The sequence below is a fragment of the Podarcis filfolensis genome (genome assembly GCF_964270895.1).
Source record: "Podarcis filfolensis genome assembly, chromosome: 14".
Classification (NCBI taxonomy): domain Eukaryota; kingdom Metazoa; phylum Chordata; class Lepidosauria; order Squamata; family Lacertidae; genus Podarcis; species Podarcis filfolensis.
This window is the reverse complement of record NC_139616.1, coordinates 24,228,954-24,246,873: the sequence shown is the minus strand read 5'-3', so window position 1 is coordinate 24,246,873 and position 17,920 is coordinate 24,228,954. Positions and strand designations below refer to the sequence as shown.

The 17,920-nt window shown below is 45.9% G+C and overlaps 1 protein-coding gene across 1 annotated transcript in view; it reads left to right on the top strand.

The window, feature by feature from the left end:
- The window catches only part of IGDCC3 (immunoglobulin superfamily DCC subclass member 3), a 106,027-nt gene that overhangs the window by 73,467 nt on the left and 14,640 nt on the right, over positions 1-17,920 (top strand). Inside the window, exons 6-7 of the mRNA XM_083586433.1 lie at positions 1,106-1,264; positions 7,297-7,462. Coding sequence (XP_083442559.1) covers positions 1,106-1,264; positions 7,297-7,462 — 325 coding nt within the window. The remainder of the gene's footprint in view (positions 1-1,105; positions 1,265-7,296; positions 7,463-17,920) is intronic.

Here is a 17,920-nt window from a genome sequence, read left to right as displayed (position 1 = left end):
AGTGGGGTCACTGCCTCTGTCAACCATAGCCAAGCTAGAAGCTTTAAACACACACACACACACACACACACACACACACACGCCAGGCCACATCAATGTGCTCTGTTTGTTGTGGTTTGCTGCCCTGACCACACTAATGCAGCTTGCTTTAAATACCTTTTGCCACCTTGACTGCACCATACAAATATGAAACACCTTCTTTCTCTACAACTGCATTAAAAAAAATATTATGATGTATATATCTGAAGTTGAGAGAAGGAACTACTGCAAAAGTTGTGAGAGGCAGACTGAGATTATTAAATGGACAGCATTTTTGAAGGATGCTATTAATTGCAAAAAGAACTTAATAGAAATGGAACCAGTAGTTAGGTTTCAGCAAAAGGCCTTCTTTTTTTCCCAGCCTGAGGGTGCAATCCCCCATGGGCAACCTCCCAGGAGCCACATTTATATAAGTTTAATATGAAAGAAAAATCTCCAAGAGGTGTATGAAACCCAGTATATAAAACCAGCCATATAAACTGTGGGTTTTTTAATGTTGTATTAATAAGCAATATAGAAGTGCTCATCCTCACATCGTTCTAATAATAGGTAAAAGCGTCCAGTGTGACCAAATTCAGTGGTCACGGTAAACCTGGGCATATAACTATACCTTTAAAATACAGGTAATGACCAATTTATGTGCATCCAATGGATGGAACTTAAGTTTGTGCCTGTATTATATTTGTTTATTTATCTTGAATCAGGAAGAATGTTACATACTTGCTGAGATTTGTACATATGAGTAATTCTCATATCTCAACAGTATAAATTATTGTGCACTCTTATCTTGTTCATGTGGCATTAGAATAAAATTTATTAATGATTTAAAAAAAAAAACACAACTGAAGTTGAAAGCTAAAATATGTTCAGGGCTCTCTTGAAAGAGAGTTTGGGTTTGGCATAAGAGAAGCATATCTCCTCATCCCATTTCTGGTCCCTTAGAGTGAGCCTGGTTGTTCTAGGAGAAATGTTGCCTTATAGATTGAGAGAGAGTTCCAGGCTCCTTCGCACCGTAAATACCAGACAGACCCAGAGTGTAATTTGCTCTTGTGTTTCTCCAACCCAGATGGCCGACCGATTGGCGTTGAAGGAATTCAGGTCCTTGGGACAGGAAACCTGATGATCTCTGACCTCACTGTGCAGCATTCTGGGATATATGTGTGCGCAGCCAATAAACCCGGCACGAGGGTGAGGCGGACAGCCCAAGGAAGGTTGGTGGTGCAAGGTAAGGCAGTCAGGATCAGGATCCCTCAATTGCTAAGACACCAAATGGCTGTTTTCACAAGTGAAGCAAAGTGTAAATGGTGCCCTTGGATTTCCTTCAACTAGAACAGAAGAGTGACATTGACTAGCATGTACACTCAGTTTTTTAAAATGGTCTCTTTCACTTCCTATACCTCCTCAGCAATATTTTACAAGTAGCGCATTTCAAGTTAAGAGTGTTCCTGGCATCACATGAGGAAATGTCCAGTGTCTACTTCCTCATCATGAATGGATTTTTCATTTTTAAAAACAGTATAACTGTGTCCTGGAAATTTCCTCTTCTGATCACCTAAACAGGGTTGCAGCTGAAAATGTGGTGATAGTAACAAGGGAGTGATGAGGGAGCCTAAATATATTTATTATTTTTGTTTTGTTGAAAAGATCATTTATATACCGCTTATTAATCGTTAAAACCTCTAAGTAGTTTTGCACAAAATTAAAATTACTTATAAAAATAGCCAGTAAAAAACCTTAGCCTAAGATTTATTTTTCGAAATAAAATCAGTTTTAAAACCTACATTATAAAATAAAACTACACAGTAAAATTCATGCCAAATTTACATGTCTGGGTCGGCTTGCTTTAAAGAAATGTTTGTGGCAGGTGTTGAAAATGTGCCTCCCTTCAATGTAAATGGGCAGGGAGTTCCAACATTCATGGCGTGCCACAGTGAAAGATTGCTTGCTTGCAAGTGCAAGAGCAAACATTATGTGGCACTTGAAAAATGCCAGTTCCACAGACCAAAACAGTTAAGTGGACAAGGCGATCCTTCAAGCAAACTGTTCCCAAGCTGTTATATACTAAGAGTAACACCTTGAATTACACCTAGTAACAAATCAGTGGGCAGTGCAACTCTCTGAACAGAAGTCTAACACACTGACAGGGCCTCACTTTTGTCAGCAATCGTGTTGCAGCATTTGGCACTGACTGCAATTTCAGGACCAAGAGCCCCATCCCTTGCCCCATCCCTTAAACTACAAGATTTGACTTGGCCAAATACCTTCAGCAGTCTGGCATTGTTCTGTACTCTTTGACCAGAGAGCACTGAGTTTGATGTTCTGCAGAGCAATTGGATAGAAAAGGACAACCAAAATGATTGAGGGGAGGGAACGATATCGCTATGAAGAAAGCTTGCAGCATTTGGTACTTTTTAGGTTCAAGAAAAGGCAAATGAGGCATGACAGTTTGTTTGTTTTAAAAAATCTTGCATGGCATGAAGAAAGCAGAGATAGAAAAGTTTTTCTCCCTCTCTCATAATGCTAGAACTCAGTCAGGGGCATCTAATGTTGGAAGATTCAGGACAGAATCTCAGATTAACTCAGATTAGACAAATTCATAGAGGAGAAAGGTACCAATGGCTACTGGCCATGATGACTGTTCTCTACCTCCACATTTAGAGCCAGTAATGTTTCTGAATACCAGTTTCTGGGAACCTCAGCGGGGGGAATATGCTACAGTGCTCAAATCCTGCTTGCAGGTTTCTGACTGACCACTGTGAGAACAGGAGGCTGGACTAGATGGGCTTTTCTTAGATTCTTAATGCTGCCTGCCCTTACCTCCTTCCTTCTCCCTATGTGAAGGGGCTAGAAGCTTATTTTTTTCCTTTTGTTTTGGGGAAAGGAAAAAGAAGAAAAGGAAGCTGAAAACTTAGTGAGAGAGCTCAGTTCCATGCTCTCCTGTAGCTGCAGTCCTGCAACTAAACCCCTCTGCTGTGCACCAGGGAAATGTGGGGGCTTTTCTCTCCCCCCCAAAGGCAAAATCCTCCTAACGGTGGACCTGAAAAGCTATTTTTAATGACCTTGGCCAATGCTGCCCCAAAAGGACTTTCTCAAATGTTTGCTGTGCGTCCAGTCTCCATGGTGAAGTTTTTGCACAGAGGACGCCTTTTCCAGGGTTTGAGGGGGGGGATGGGGAGAGAAAAGGGGAGCAACACAGCTGGCAGCGCAGAGCTTGAATGCTGTTAATCCTTTCCCTGATTACGAGCCCTCGGCTTCGCCTTTGAAGTAGCCCGTTTCCAGCGGCCCGCATTCTCATCAGCTCCCCTCGTTAACTGCTCGGTTTGATGAGCCTCTGAATTTCAAATTATCTCTCTCCCACCTGAGCAGCCTAATTGGCCATTTTCACAGGGATGGCCAGGCAAGAGGGTTTTTTTCCCCTTTGGGGCAATGGGGAAGGAGATCTCTTTCTGCTAACACCCTTGCCTCCAAACGACATTGTTATAGCCCTCGTTATAGCCAGACCCATTGGCCCGAAAGACCCCCTTCCATGGGCACCAGTAACTTGGTGCCCTCCTGTGCGCGTTCGCAAATGATTCCTCCAAACCACCATTCCCAAGTCAGTTGCAGCCTAGAAAGAAAACAAACATAGGAACAAACAGAGAGCACATGACATGTGCAGAAGGCCTGGCAGGGCTGGGAACAACCCTTCTCTAAAAGCCAGGAGAGATGCCGCCACTGTAGATCCACTGTTGAGCCAAATTCCCTTGGGAGGAAGAGCAGGATACAAATTTAATATATAAGCAGTTCTATTTTTCTAGAAAAAGAGGTGCTGGAACTCACCATGAATGCCTCCCATAGTTCTCTTATCATAGCCATGGCACCCACCTGAGAGGTGCTGGAACCCCATATAGAAGTAAACAAAAACAATTTGACCCAAGCGCCCCATTTCCACCTGGGCAACCTTCTGGGGCCCACATGCCAGTGGTGGGTGAGGCCAGAGCCAAAATTGGATGGAGCAATTCCTGTCAATTTCACCTTTGTATGGTAGGCTGGTGTCCATTCATATTTGCACACACCTCTAAGAACAGCCCTGGTGGATCTGGCCAATGGTCCATCTAGGCCAGCATCCTGCTCTCGCAGCGGCAGACCAGATGCCCTTGGGAAGCTCGTGAGTTGGAAATGGGTGCAACAGCACTCTGCCCACCTGCATGTTGCCTCTGAAGTAGAGGTAAGCCTAGCCATTGTGGTTAGTAGCCATTGATCGGCTTGTTCCACATGGATTTGTCTAATCCTCTTTGAAAGCTCTATCCTCCCATCTAGGGAAGGGTAAGGCATCACAAAAATTCTAGGACAAAATTCCAGCCAGGCAAAGACACTCAAGGAGAGGGTGCAAAACAGAGATAGAGAGCCTTGGAGGGTACATCCAGTCCCTGGGCCTGAGGTTCCTCATCCCCTATGTAGACAAGCCTGAGCTTGCATGGGTTGACATAATATGAGGCAGCTCCCCACGTCCCTTGGAGAGTTAAGCTGCAGGCACACCATACATTTAAAGCACATGGCTTCCCGCAAAGAATCCTGGGAACTGTAGTTTGTTGAGGGGCTGGGAATTGTGGGTCTGTGATAACTATAGTTCCCAAGAGCCTTTGAGGGAAGGCATGTGTTTATGTGTGTGTGTGCAGCTGCAGTCTTGCTCGTTGCGGTTGACCAGGTGAGCGAAAGGTCGGCCATCCTCTGCAACACAGCTCTCAAAGCAGTTGGGCTGGAGGAGCCATTATGCAACGAAAGAAGCAGAGTGTGAGGAGGAGGAGGAGGAACGGCTGCTGCTGACAGAGGATGACCCGTTCAGCAGCCTTGATATTAGGATGTCCTCCTCCTCCTCCTTCACCCTTTCCCAGACATTCAGAATAATTTATTTCTGCAGCAGTGAGTGGGCTGCTGATTTGAAGGCACCACAGGGTCTGGGGCGTGCCCATCTGCTGGTTTTCGTCAGCTCACACACTACGTTCTCAGGTAGACACAAACGACATCCTGAAAGCAAAAGGTGTTAAACAAAATGCTTGTTAATAACTCATGCCGCAAGTGGGCTTCTTGAAGGTTTGGGGCAGTAAATCAGGGAGTGTCTGGAACATATTCAGAAGCTGCTGGCGTAATGCAAAAGCCTCAGGACTGCAGAGAAGTGGGAGAGAGTGAGGAAAGAAAGGGGAGAAGGGCCTTGCATGAAGGTCTCAGGTTCAATTCCTAGCGTCTCCAGTTAAGGCTTGAAATATCCCCTACCTGAAAAACCTCAGAGAGTCACTGCCAGTCAGTGTGGGCAGTCCTGAGCTACGTGTGGCACATACTTCCATGTTCCTAAGAAGGGCTGGGGGTCTCAAACAAAGAATCCCTCCTCTGTTCTTGTTGCAGTAGCTGCTGCTTTCTGTATCCACATTGTGAAAATCGCTCATTCCAGTTGTTAACTACTTATTGTGATCTACTCATTCTCTTCCTTGCATCAGATGATACCAGACTCCTTCTACACTTTCAGTAAGCTTAGGTGCTTCCTTTGCAAAATTGGCATTCTTTCCTAAATTATAAAGAATTGTTCTTTTGACAGTAGCATACAACTAGCCTGGCAAAGGAGTTCATTCATTCATTCATTCCATTTGAATCTTGCCCATCCAACTAAGGCTACAACTATACCATACATTTAAAGTGCTATGATACTGCTTTAAGCAGTCATGGCTCCCTGCAAAGAATCCTGGGAGATGTAGTTTGCCAAGGGTGCTGAGAGTGGTTTGGAATCCTCTATTGCCCGCTCAGAGCTACAATGTCCAGAGTTCCCAGGGAAGGTTTGATTGTTAAAGCACCTTCAAAATGCTTATTTATTCCAAGCAATCATTATCTTTTAAGCCAATTTAACACAGTGGTATTATAATCAAGTTCAGTTGGGGGCGGGGGGACAGGAACATCTCCCTGTACTAAATGTTAAACCAGCTTCTTCTGTCTCCCTTCTCTGACCCTCTCAGAGAGTCCTTTTGATCTCCTTCCTTTGATCCCTGCAGCAGACAAGTTTCCTATATTCCTCTCGGTTCTCTGACCTCAGATGTTGGGAGTCTCATTTTCATCCCTTGTCACAAATGAACAAGCTCCGTATAGGAGAATGGTTAACAACTTAAGACATACAACGACAAAATGAAGAGGGTGTTTCTTTTTGAGGCAGGGAGAAAAAAGAACAGATTGCAAAGAAACAGGGATCCCTCCCAGCCACCCATCCTTTCTGTTGTTTCCAATTAGCCATTTGGTGTCATAAGAGACCGGACAGGCTGGTGAATATCCAGATGGGCACCAGCACCCTCTGACCGAAACAGAGGGGGGTGGGCAGAAATGCTGGTCCTCCACAAGTATGCTGATACCTTCCTCTTGTTTCTCAGTTGCCCCTTTTTGTCAACAGTGCCGTGAGCCCTCTAGGGAGGCCAAATGTAAAAGAAGGCAAGTCTTTAGTAGCTGGGTAGAAGAAGGGGTTGTTGTTTTTTGAGAGGTGTACTTTGCACAACTAACTCTACCTGCTGAAATTCCCTTTTCTGTACACCACTAGCTGGACCCCCTACATCACTCCCTGCCTGAGTTAATAGGAGGGGTGGTGCTGGTTTTAAATTCACTTCCTTCTGCTCTGGGGATTACAGGACTGGGCATTCCTTTCCAGATCATGCCATTCATTCATTGGTAATTTTGTTCATACAATGCTTTCCCACAAATGGTGAAAATGGGTTGCAATAGAGAAAAAGGGGAACGCTTCTCAAAATCAGCCATCACAAGAACACACTGTTTTTTGTGTGTGGCCACTGTCTATTTCCCCACTGAGTGCTCCAGGTCATTGATGGCAGAGCCAAGACTGGCTGGAAGTCATGCTGTGCCAGTCCCTCTAGCTCTTTATGCAGTTTTCTATGTGTGTGTATTTGAAGGCACAATGTTCTTCATAAAGGGAGACCAATGCAGGCCCCTCCCAGGGCACTTAGGACATGGCATCTTCCTGGGCATCATGGTGATGCCAGTTCCAGCAGCTCCCATTCATTTATCTGGGTCTAGCACAGATAAGCAATAAGCTTAGTTTTCTGCCTACCCCACCCCTAGATAGATAGATAGATAGATAGATAGATAGATAGATAGATAGGATAGATAAGATAGATAGATAGATAGATAGATAGATAGATAGATAGATAGATGATATAGATAGACAGATGACAGATAGATATAAATAGATGATAGAAATGGAACCCATGTTTTCCTTTGTCTTTGCAGCTCCTGCAGAATTTGTACAGCACCCGCAGTCTATTTCCAGGCCCGTGGGGACCACCGCCATCTTTACCTGCTTGGCACAGGGGGAACCTCCTCCGCAGATAACGTGGCTGAAGAACGGGCAGATTTTAGAACCTACGGACCACATTAAGCTAAAGAACAACAACAGGTAAATTGCCTATGTGTAGATCTTAAGATTCTCTGGGTGGGGGACGCCAAGCAGACTGAATGGGCTGGGTCCAGTGTTCTCTGTCTGCTAGTACAAGGGTCCTTGTCCTAGGGAACAGGTGAATACCTGCTTATTCCAACAGGCTTCTGGGAACTGATTTCTTTTAAAGAAAGGGCTGCTGTTGTGCTGTTTTTATTGTTATTATCTGTATGTTTTTAATAGACATATTATTATTATTATTATTATTATTATTATTATTATTATTATTATTATTATTAAGCTTTGCAGCTCTGACCTACCGAAACCCATTTTCTGGCCTTAAAGCTCAGTCTGCCTCACCCCCAGCAGCAAACCCAGGAGTGTAAGAGCTGGCTGTGATAACCCTTGTGGGTACAGTGGTACCTCAGGTTACATACGCTTCAGGTTACAGACTCCGCTAACCTGGAAATAGTACCTTGGGTTAAGAACTTTGCTTCAGGATGAGAACAGAAATCGTGCAGCAGCAGCAGCAGCAGGAGGCCCCATTAGCTAAAGTGGTGCTTCAGATTAAGAACAGTTTCAGGTTAAGAACGGACCTCCGGAACGAATTAAGTACTTAACCCAAGGTACCACTGTACAGGGTAGGCACTCTCTACATGCTCAGAAGCCCTTTAATTTAGTAGCACTTCACCATATGGCTGGCAGAACTTATGTTTTCAGTCAATGTCCTCTGTACCTCAGAGGAAACTCCACATGCTTGTAGGCCCAACAGGACCCCGGAGGAGCTTTGGATCATGACAACAATTATTATTATTATTTTCTTGAAGCTCATACACATCTGTTAATATACTTAACGCTGTTATATCACGTTAAGGAGATTATATGAAGCTACAGCGTTTATCTCTCCAGCTCTGTTATTTCTCTCTGTATTGTTGCCTGTTATTTCCATAGAAACCGAAACCCACTGACCAGTAATTTTCACACTAGGCTCACCCAGGCCTGCTATTTCCACCACACAAATACCACTCTGTACTACGGCATAAAAATGTGGTTCTTTGGTCTTTTTTTTTTCTTTCCCTGGCGAGATAAGAGGCCCGGATTCAGAGAAAGTCGGTCACAAGGACACTTATTACCTCAAAGTGCAGGGAAGGGAGGTCAATTTGACCCACAGTTGGGAAGCAAACTGTTAAACCCCTGTTGGAAAACAGTTCTGCAAAAACCAATGCCACTCATTGCAGCTTCCAGCATAGATTAATGCAGTTTTCCTCAAACTGGTACCCTCCAGGTTTTTTGTACCTGCAACTCCTTGCAGGTGCATTCTGCAGAGAAAGAGATGACAGAAAAATTTGTTGCCAGTTTATTTCTGGGTCCAAGTCAAGGTGCTCATGCTAGTATTTAAAGTCCTGTAAATGACTCAGGTGTATTCATGGGAGCCAGCGTAACAAGTCCTGCTAGCGCAATGGGACTTCTGCCCTCTTTTCCATGGATGAGCTAGACTTTGAACCCAAGTCTATCCACTCCTGTTCTTGACACCTTAACCACTATGCAACATGACAAAGTTCTGTTTCTTTCAGACAGTGCTGGAGCACGTTGTAGGGCCCCATGTCTATTCAAGAAGAGCTTATAGGCCTCTTGTAACCCCTCCCCCTTCCCCACCCTATGGTGAACTGGGAAAATACCCTGGAAAACACCCAGTAGTCCTCTGTGGCATTGAGTTGTTGCAATACATAAGCATTATCTTTTCATGGAGGAGCGCCTTAAATATATTTCCAAGAGACACTTTGGTTTTGCAGAATGCAATTTGAAAATGACTGGTATAAGAAAATAGGAGGAGTCTATTGGATCAGGCCCATCTAGTCCAGCATCCTGTTTTCACAATTTGTCCACTCCTCTTTTAAAGCCATCCATGTTGGTGGCCACCATTGCCTCCTGTGAGAACAAGCTCCATTGTTTAGCTATGTGCGGCCTAAAGAAGGACTTCCTTTTGATTTGTCCAGAATCCTCCATCATTGAGCTTCATTGGATGTCCCCAAGTCTGAGAGCTATGAGAGAGGTTGAGTGTTATGAGAAGGGAGCAAACCTTACCTCTTCCCACTTTCTCCATACCAAAAAGGGCCTAGATGAACCAAGCGTTTTTACTAGGATGCGGGTGGTGCTGTGGTCTAAACCACTGAGCCTCTTGGGCTTGTTGATCAGAAGGTCGGCGGTTCGAATCCCCATGATGGAGTGAGCTCCTGTTGCTCTGTCCCAGCTCCTTCTAACCTAGCAGTTCAAAAGCATGCCAGTGCAAGTAGATAAATAGGTACCACTGCGGCGGGAAGGTAAATGGCGTTTCCATGCGCTCTGGTTTCCACCACAGTGTTCCATTGCACCAGAAGCAGTTTAGTCATGCTGGCCACATGACCCGGAAAGCTGTCTGCAGACAAAAGCTGACTCACTCGGCCTGAAAGCAAGATGAGCGCCACAACCTCATAGTCACCTTTAACTGGATTTAACCGTCCAGGGGTCCTTTACCTTTACCTTTTTTATATATATACTAGGGGTAAGTTTCTTACAACCAATACGTCCATGTTCTTGGTGATTCCTAAACCCATGATACCGAGAAGTCCTTTTTAACTGTTTTTGAGGTGCTGGATGTTATTGGAAAGGAGGAGTTGCAGAAAGAAGCCAGATTTCCTGGGATGCTTTCCTCATCCTTTCTCTCCCCCTCTCTCAATCTCTCTCTCCCTCTCCCCTAAATCCCTTTGTTTCATGCTTGTGTGCATGACTAAACGGTATAGCCCCGTTTGTTCCAAGCAGAATCAGTTTGCATAGTGGCCTTCGGATGTGCACTTGAGGGGGGGGGCACTATTTGTCTCTGTAATGATGGGATCTCTTATCTTGCAGTTAATGAGTCCAGCTAAACTGCAGCCTGAGTCTCTTAATTAGATTACATGCTTTCCCCTACTGAAAATTTCATTGGATTAAAACTCATCATATAGTAATAAAAAGACTGAATGCCCCTGAAGGATTTTCCTTTTCCCTTTTTTTTTTTTTTTTGGTTGATTAGAAGAGTGCAGGGGAAAGACCTATGAAAATTGGGGGGAAGTAATCTACCCCAGATTGAACTGTTTACTAATTAATTGGCAGTATTATCTAAACGATCTCCTCCTCACTTGTTGGATAACACATAGAAGAAAATAAAACTAAATGAAAAGTGTTGGGTCACAAGCAATGGCTTTCCTTTTCCGTGGACGCGTCCCAAAATTCTAACTGGAGCTTTCCCCATAATTGCTATAAGAACTTAAGGAGAGCCCACATGAATGACATATTGTAAGCCTACCCAGTCCAGAATCCCTTTCCCACAATGGCGAACCAGATGGCCCAATGGGGAATCCACAACCAGAACCTTGAACACAACAGTGCTCTCATGTGAGCCAGGAAGCTTCCAGCTTCTATATAATTCTGAGCATCATCTCACTCCCAAACTCCAGCCTTCCTGACCTGGGGGAAAGGGAGGGTTTCTCCATGAGAGAAAGAACAAGGAAGCCTGAACTTCCAACTGTAGTTGGCCTCTCCAGCACCCATTGACCAAGGATGTTGGGGAAAGTTTGTTTGTTTTTTGGACAAGAGGTTCAGAGCAGCCTTCTGCAATGTGTTAACCTGCCAGAGTTGCGGATGACAACTCTCACCAGCTTCAGCCAGCATGGCTGTGAGCTTGTATGGGGTGTGAGGTGAGAAAATGTAACAGAATGAAGGTGCATTGCTTGACTTTGGCCTGCTCTGTCTCTGTGTGTCTCTGCTTAGAGCGGTGGTGGTGAGTCATCTGTAGGGAAGAAATAAATTATCTTAAAGGGTCTATATTGCCAAGATGCATTTACCACAATGGCATGTAGCAGAGGCCAACCATCTCGATGCAAAGATATTGATTTTTGTGTGTGTGTGTTTCTTGTATTTACAAAATGGTAATTAAGTGGGTATTATTTATTAATTCTGCCAAAAAGCAACGCTGAGCCCTGGCCAAGGACTTGCTCTCCTCCATAAACTTGCATCTTATGAACAATTTTTCCCCATCCCCACCTCTCCCCTATTAACTCTCTGCTTCCCCAGTCATTGTAATGTTCACTGGTCGCTTCTTGAATGCTTTCTTTGAGATCACTCAGCACCAGAGGCAACACACCTGATGGAAGTCGTCATCCATCAACACCTGAAGGGCACCACATTATCTCTTGCTGCTTTAGCCATCATGGTCCATGATGCTGTAATCAAAGGGTGGGCAGTCACTAGCTTTCCAGATATTACTGGACCCAAAATGCCATCAGTCACAGCCAGCTTGGCCAGTGGACAGCAATGATGGGAGTTTAGCAACCCCTGGAGGACACCAAGCTGGTTCCCCTGACTTTAGGTGGAAAAGGGTCATCTAGTCCAACCCCTTGCAAAGCAAGAGTAGGACTAGCATTGGGTACAACCTATGGCATTGTGGCTCTGCCAGGCGTGGCAGTGAACATTTCCTAGGGGACTTCAGCCATACAAATCTTCTTCTTCTTTTTATGCCATTGCTTGCCATAACCAGTGAAGGATTCCTTATATGCATCAAGTCACCCTCAGATCCTGTAAGGTCAATTAATAATAATAATAATAATAATAATAATAATAATAATAATAGTAATAGTAAAGAGAGCTTTGGTTTTGCATGACAGAAGAAGTTACAGGATACAGCTTCCTCAGAATCTTGACTTTTGCTTTTTACAATGGGCAAGTTTCTAGCTCTTCTGGTTGCAATAATAATAATAATTTATTTATATCCCGCCCTCCCCAGCCGAAGCCGGGCTCAGGGTGGCTAAAAACAATAAAATAATACAACATTCTAAATACAACATGCAAAAAGAGACTTGGAAAAACATGGTGAGTATTCAAGTGCTGGAGCAGGAAGAACAAGCTGGATAAGATGTCCTGGGGGTGGGGTGGCGGTGGGGCCTCAGTGCCCTCTGCAGCTCCCGCCCTCTTTCCATGACAAGCAAAACTAGAATAAATTATGCAAAGTAGCAAAGGTGGCATAGTTATGCAAAATCTGGGGATCGTGCTGATTTGCAAGGTTTGCATAATATATGCACGTTGCAGAAGCCAGCTTTCCCCGAAGGGATAGGATTTCTTTTTTTCATTTCATGCAGCGTACGCACAGCCCCATCTTCAACCCGCTAGGCTGCCCTTTCGGCATGAAACTTGGCTCGCTAGCATGAGCCAGTTGGACTGCACCTTCTGGGGCACCTCTCTGTCCACGGCCCCCTGTGTTTTTCACAGCTTGGCAGGTGGGCCTGTTTGCTCCATCGGTTGTGCTGCTGAACCCTTGTCCTTCTGGTTCAGCCTTGCGTTCTTTCCTTGGCTTCCTCTCCCTTGCGGTGCCTCCGAAAGTTCATCTCTGGTCCGCTGACCTTTGATGAGATCAGTCATCTTGATTGCCTGCGGGCTGAAGCGACAGCTTGTGAATAGGCCTCTCTTTGAATGGCTGGAGACACCCGTTCTCTCCCCCTCTCTATTCTCTCTCTTGGGGCTGCGGCCCCCACCTTCGTGGAGCCAAGTGTGAATCTCCAAAAGCCTCCTCTCCCTCTTTGGTCCCTGCCTGTCAGAGTCATTGTGCAAAGGTTTGATTGACATCACTGCAGCTCCCTGAATGTGTCTTCAGTATAGGCAGGCTGTGAATGCCACTACCTGCCTGGCTCTTCGAGAGAGCAGATGTCCCAGAGTGATGGGCTTTGCTTCAAAGGGGAGCAATTACTCATTTTGGATAGCTGTAGCAAAGGGGATCTCCCTCTCCTCTGTGTGAAAAATGCATCAACCAGCATCAAGCCTTCCTTTCCTCCCTGGCCCAGATGGAGGAGGCAGTAGCTGGTTCTTCCACAGAACAGCAGGGCTGGTGGGGGCATGGCTTGTGAAGAGCCCCAAGGGCCTGATAGAAAGATATGGAGGGCCACATTTGGACACTGGATCAGAATTTCCTCGCCACTCACTTATGGGTTTCTTGGTACTCGAAACTGGACATCCAAAGCGGTTTTGAAGCATCTTTAAGAGAGTTTTGTGGTTTCAGATTGTGCAATTGCGTTGAGTTTCAGCTATTCCATGCTCTCCCCTGCTTCTGTTTCTTCATAATGTGTGAAGCTGCTTTTTAAGCAGCAACATTTCCTTTGTTGGGGGGGGGGTGACAGCTGACAATGACAGAGGAGGCTGCCCCCCCTCCTTGACAGCCTCAGGGCACCTCTTTGCTCTATCATGTCTGTCACACCTAGCAACCCCCCCCCCCACCCCAAACATGAAGGCTGGTCGTCTTTACATGGAGACAGTTTCACACACACGCCAGATGGTGCCTGAGCATAAATTAGAACCTGACTGATTTGCAAAAAGGCTTGGCGTAATGTCTGTGATTCCATCCCCTCCCCCTTAGGCCTTCTGCACCTCCCCACAAAAGAGAATTAATGTTTGTTGTTGAAGTGGGGGAGGGGAGTGACCCCCGCATGGAAATGGCAAGTTTCTTGCAGTGCTTCTTGTGTCTGGGAAGCCCTTTAGGGGGCGCCCTTGGGATGAAGGTGATACCCCGCTCTTTTCTCTCTTTTTTGGAGCCCTGCCGCCTGCCCGTCTCTTCCAAACGCTCATATTATTTGTGCCTGTTCTACCGCAGCTTGCAATTTTACAAGTGCCACACAGTGTTCGTTCCACATTTGTGAATATTTGGTCTTCTAGTGTTGCAGGTCTTGCGCTTGAGAGCTCCCTTCCTCCTGAACGGAAACTTAGAGTGCTGCTGGTGGTGCATTTCTGTTACGCAGCCCCCTGGAACCTGCTTATGGTTTGTGCAACCATGTTCCACAGGCACAAAACATTTCGCTAGCGGAACAAGGATTCTCCTAAGTGACTTTAGCTTAGAGCTGTGCTGGATACAGCCCCGCTGTGGTTCCCAGCTCTCCAGAGCAGGTTTTTGAGGGGCAAAAGGAATGCAGGGAGGAAGAGAGATAAATGAAAATGCCCACCCCCATTCTGAAGTAGCATCCCACAAGCAGAACTCTGCTCACAGGACACTCCCAATGGAAGCTGAGTTAGGGTGCGGGCTGAAGTTGGGAGCCTCCCCATATACAACCCTCCTGACCTCTCTATCTGCCACTCACAACTGTCTTAGGCTGCACCCCTTGGCAGCCCTCCCCACCCCCTCGAGGGCTTTTGGTGACAACTGTGCATTTAAAGGTGAACCAACCTAACTTTTTTTCTTTGGGAGAAGTGGGTGGCGCTGTGGGTTAAACCACAGAGCCCAGGGCTTGCCAATCAGAAGGTCGGCGGTTTGAATCCCCGCGACAGGGTGAGCTCCTGTTACTCGGACCCTGCTCCTGCCCACCTAGCAGTTCGAAAGCACATCAGAGTGCAAGTAGATAAATAGGTACCGCTCCGGCGGGAATGCTGTTCGCTGCTCTGGTTCGCAAACCGAAACATAGCTATACTCCGACTTTTGGAGTGATGTTCTCTTGCCAAGTAATGTGCACAAAAACGCACCTGAATTCTAAGGTAAAATGCACAAGCATGCATATATTAGTGAAAAAAATATTCAGAAATGAATTACATTTGGAGGAAGTTATGTTGCCAAAATATGTATTTTAGGAGAACTTCTCACTAAAATGCAGATGGATTTTCATGCAGATTATTTATATATATATGATTCTGTGATTCCATCCCCTCCCCCTTAGGCCTTCTGCACCTCCCCACAAAAGAGAATTAATGTTTGTTGTTGAAGCAAACTGATATGAACATGCGGAGAACTAAATGTAAGATTAGAGAAACTGAAATTGACAGATTCCTCCATCCCTCCATCTGTCCCTGAGTGAAGAAGAGGCTTAGGGACCTCCTGTCCCCAACCTCATCCCTCAGCCTCTGATAACCTTTCTTTCCTTCTTGTCTTCTTGGCAACTTAATCAGATATGTTGAATCTGTGGCAACGGGGAGAGCTTATGGCCAGTCCACCGAAATCGCCCCCATCAGCCAAACCTCTTGCTAACGTTTCCAAGGAAACATGGACTCTTGGCACATGGGAGGGGGTTAGAATAAGCATCTGTTTGTTGGTCATTGAGGTTCTGGGCATTTGCAGAGCAGGAGAGAATGGACCAGCAGGCAGAAAGGTCCAAATTTTGGCCCCAGTGACAAGGAAGCATTTGTGGGGACAAATTGCCTCTTTTCATCCTACAATGTGTAGCCAGGAAATGGCTGCAAAGGGGCATGTGCAGTGCGAGATCAGTGGGAGAACATCTGCTTGGCATGCAGAAGGTGCCAGGTTCAATTCCTAGCATCTCCAGGTAGGGCTGGGGAAGAGTTATTTGCCCGAAACCCTGGGGAGCTGCTGCCAGTCAGTGTAGACCATATTGAGCAAGATGTTCTGAGGGCCGGACTTGGTATAAGGCAGCTTCCCCTGTGGGATAGCTCAGTTCGTAGAACATGAGACCCTCAATTTCACATTGAGCGAAAAGGTTCCCGCATTGCAGGGGGTTGGGCTAGATGACCCACGAGGTCCCTTCCAACTCTACAATTTTGTGATTCTATGATTCTAAGTATGCTCATTTTAATCCAGTAGCAATTACGCTGTGACGTGAGTAGATTGAGCAAATTTAAATGTGCAGCTTTCCTTGAGCTGCCACACTGGGGTCTGAGCAAGCTCAGCATCATTTAATTCTAGCTTCAGAAGCTGCCTGCTCCTTGCAATCAGAATATAGGGAATGACACGGTGTGGATAAAGGGGCTCGGAGACCTTTGGGAGATCAAGTATTGGAAAGTCACTTGTGATTTCTTGCATTGCGTTTGATCACAGTCGTTCGAACCTCTTTGTTCTGAGCCCGATTTTTTCAAAGCAAGCATGTCAGAGCTTGCAAAAAAGCAGAGCGGTTTCTGACTGGCTCACTCTTCCCATGCCTGAAAGCGGACAGTCATTGGAAAATGTGTTTTTAAACATGCAGTGGCTGGCAAGGAGGGCATAGTCTTGTTCAGGCTTTCATCAATAGTCAAGTGTGGTGCTGATTTTTGTGAAGCTTGGTTTAATTATTCCTCCCACTGGGATGGAAGCAGTGGCAAAGCAGGCAGTTCCCTTCAGTCAGCTCAGGTAATGGAGTGTTTGAGAGCACGAGTGTTGAGCTGAAAGCCTCTACTTCCAACCCCAGGACAGGCACGAACCCCTGATCACTGGACTCTCTCCACTGCTGTCTCTAGACTTCAATGCAATGGTTCCCAATTAGCTACGTACTTCGGACCCCCTCTTTTTCAAAAGTCAAACCAAGGACCCCTCTGCTTTTGAAAGATTTGATATCTCTATAGGAGTTTCTATTATGTGAATAGTGCCACAGGACCCCCCCCCCGGGTGGATTACATGGACCCCAATGGGGAACCTCTGTACAACGGGGGGGGGGATCTGTGCGCCTCCAGATGTTGCTGTTCTCCATCTCCCATTGTCCATGCTGGCTCCTGAGGCTGATGTGAGCTAGGATCCAATATGGAAGAATGATGTGAGCTGGAAGCAATATATTGGTGAGCCTAATGTTCTCACCCTTGCTGTAAAGGTTGTTGAGGCAATGTACGTGAGGTGTTTTGCACACTTAGGAACACAAAGGAAAGCCATGCGTGCCACTTTGAGCACCTTGGAGGAAAAGTGGGATACAAATGTAATACTGTGATCATGATTTTAAATTGGGGGGGGGATGTGTGGGCCTACCTGCATCAGTGCACATGTGATGCAACATCTGAATTGGCTATATATGTTCTTTTATGTGTATACTAGGGGCTGTGCCCCTGCTTGCTCTGCTTGCCATCACCCCCCCCTTCCTCCCACAGCTTCCCCTTCCCACCCCATGCAACTACTGAGCTTGCTTTTCTTGACCTTTCGGGCTTCTCTTAATTCAAATCGAGGATTGCAATGCAGCACTGCAAATCCTCCAACGGGGGCTGTGCGACGACAGCCTTGCATTTCTATGTATATAGGAAGAGATGCCTGATGTAGATGTCATGGTGTCTCTCTGTGCATATGTATGCTGCATGTGCACTCTGCTGCACTGTAGGCACATCCACCAAGTGCAAAACACAATCGCATGAATGGACACTTTCCTATTTTTCCTCTGGGAATCTGCCCTTTCCCCTTGAGATTTTAAATGCTTGTGGCTCTAGTCTCTTTAATGCAAGGCAGAGCTGAGCTGTGTGATTATCAGAGCTGGATAATGCCGCCACCAATATCACCTCCTCATTCCCCCCCCCCCCGGCCTTTAACATAATCCATATGGTACTTCCCGACTGGGTTGCAGGTTTCCATCCCAGGCAACAATCCTCTACATTTTCTCCTGTCCTGCCAGAGCCAAAAGAGGGAGGAGCTGTAGTGAAATTCCCACTAAGCAGCCTTAGCCTTTCATTACATCCTCTTCAGACACATCAGGATTAACCTAGATATGGCTGGCCAAAGGAGGGAGGGAAGGAGAAAGGGCTGGGGGATTT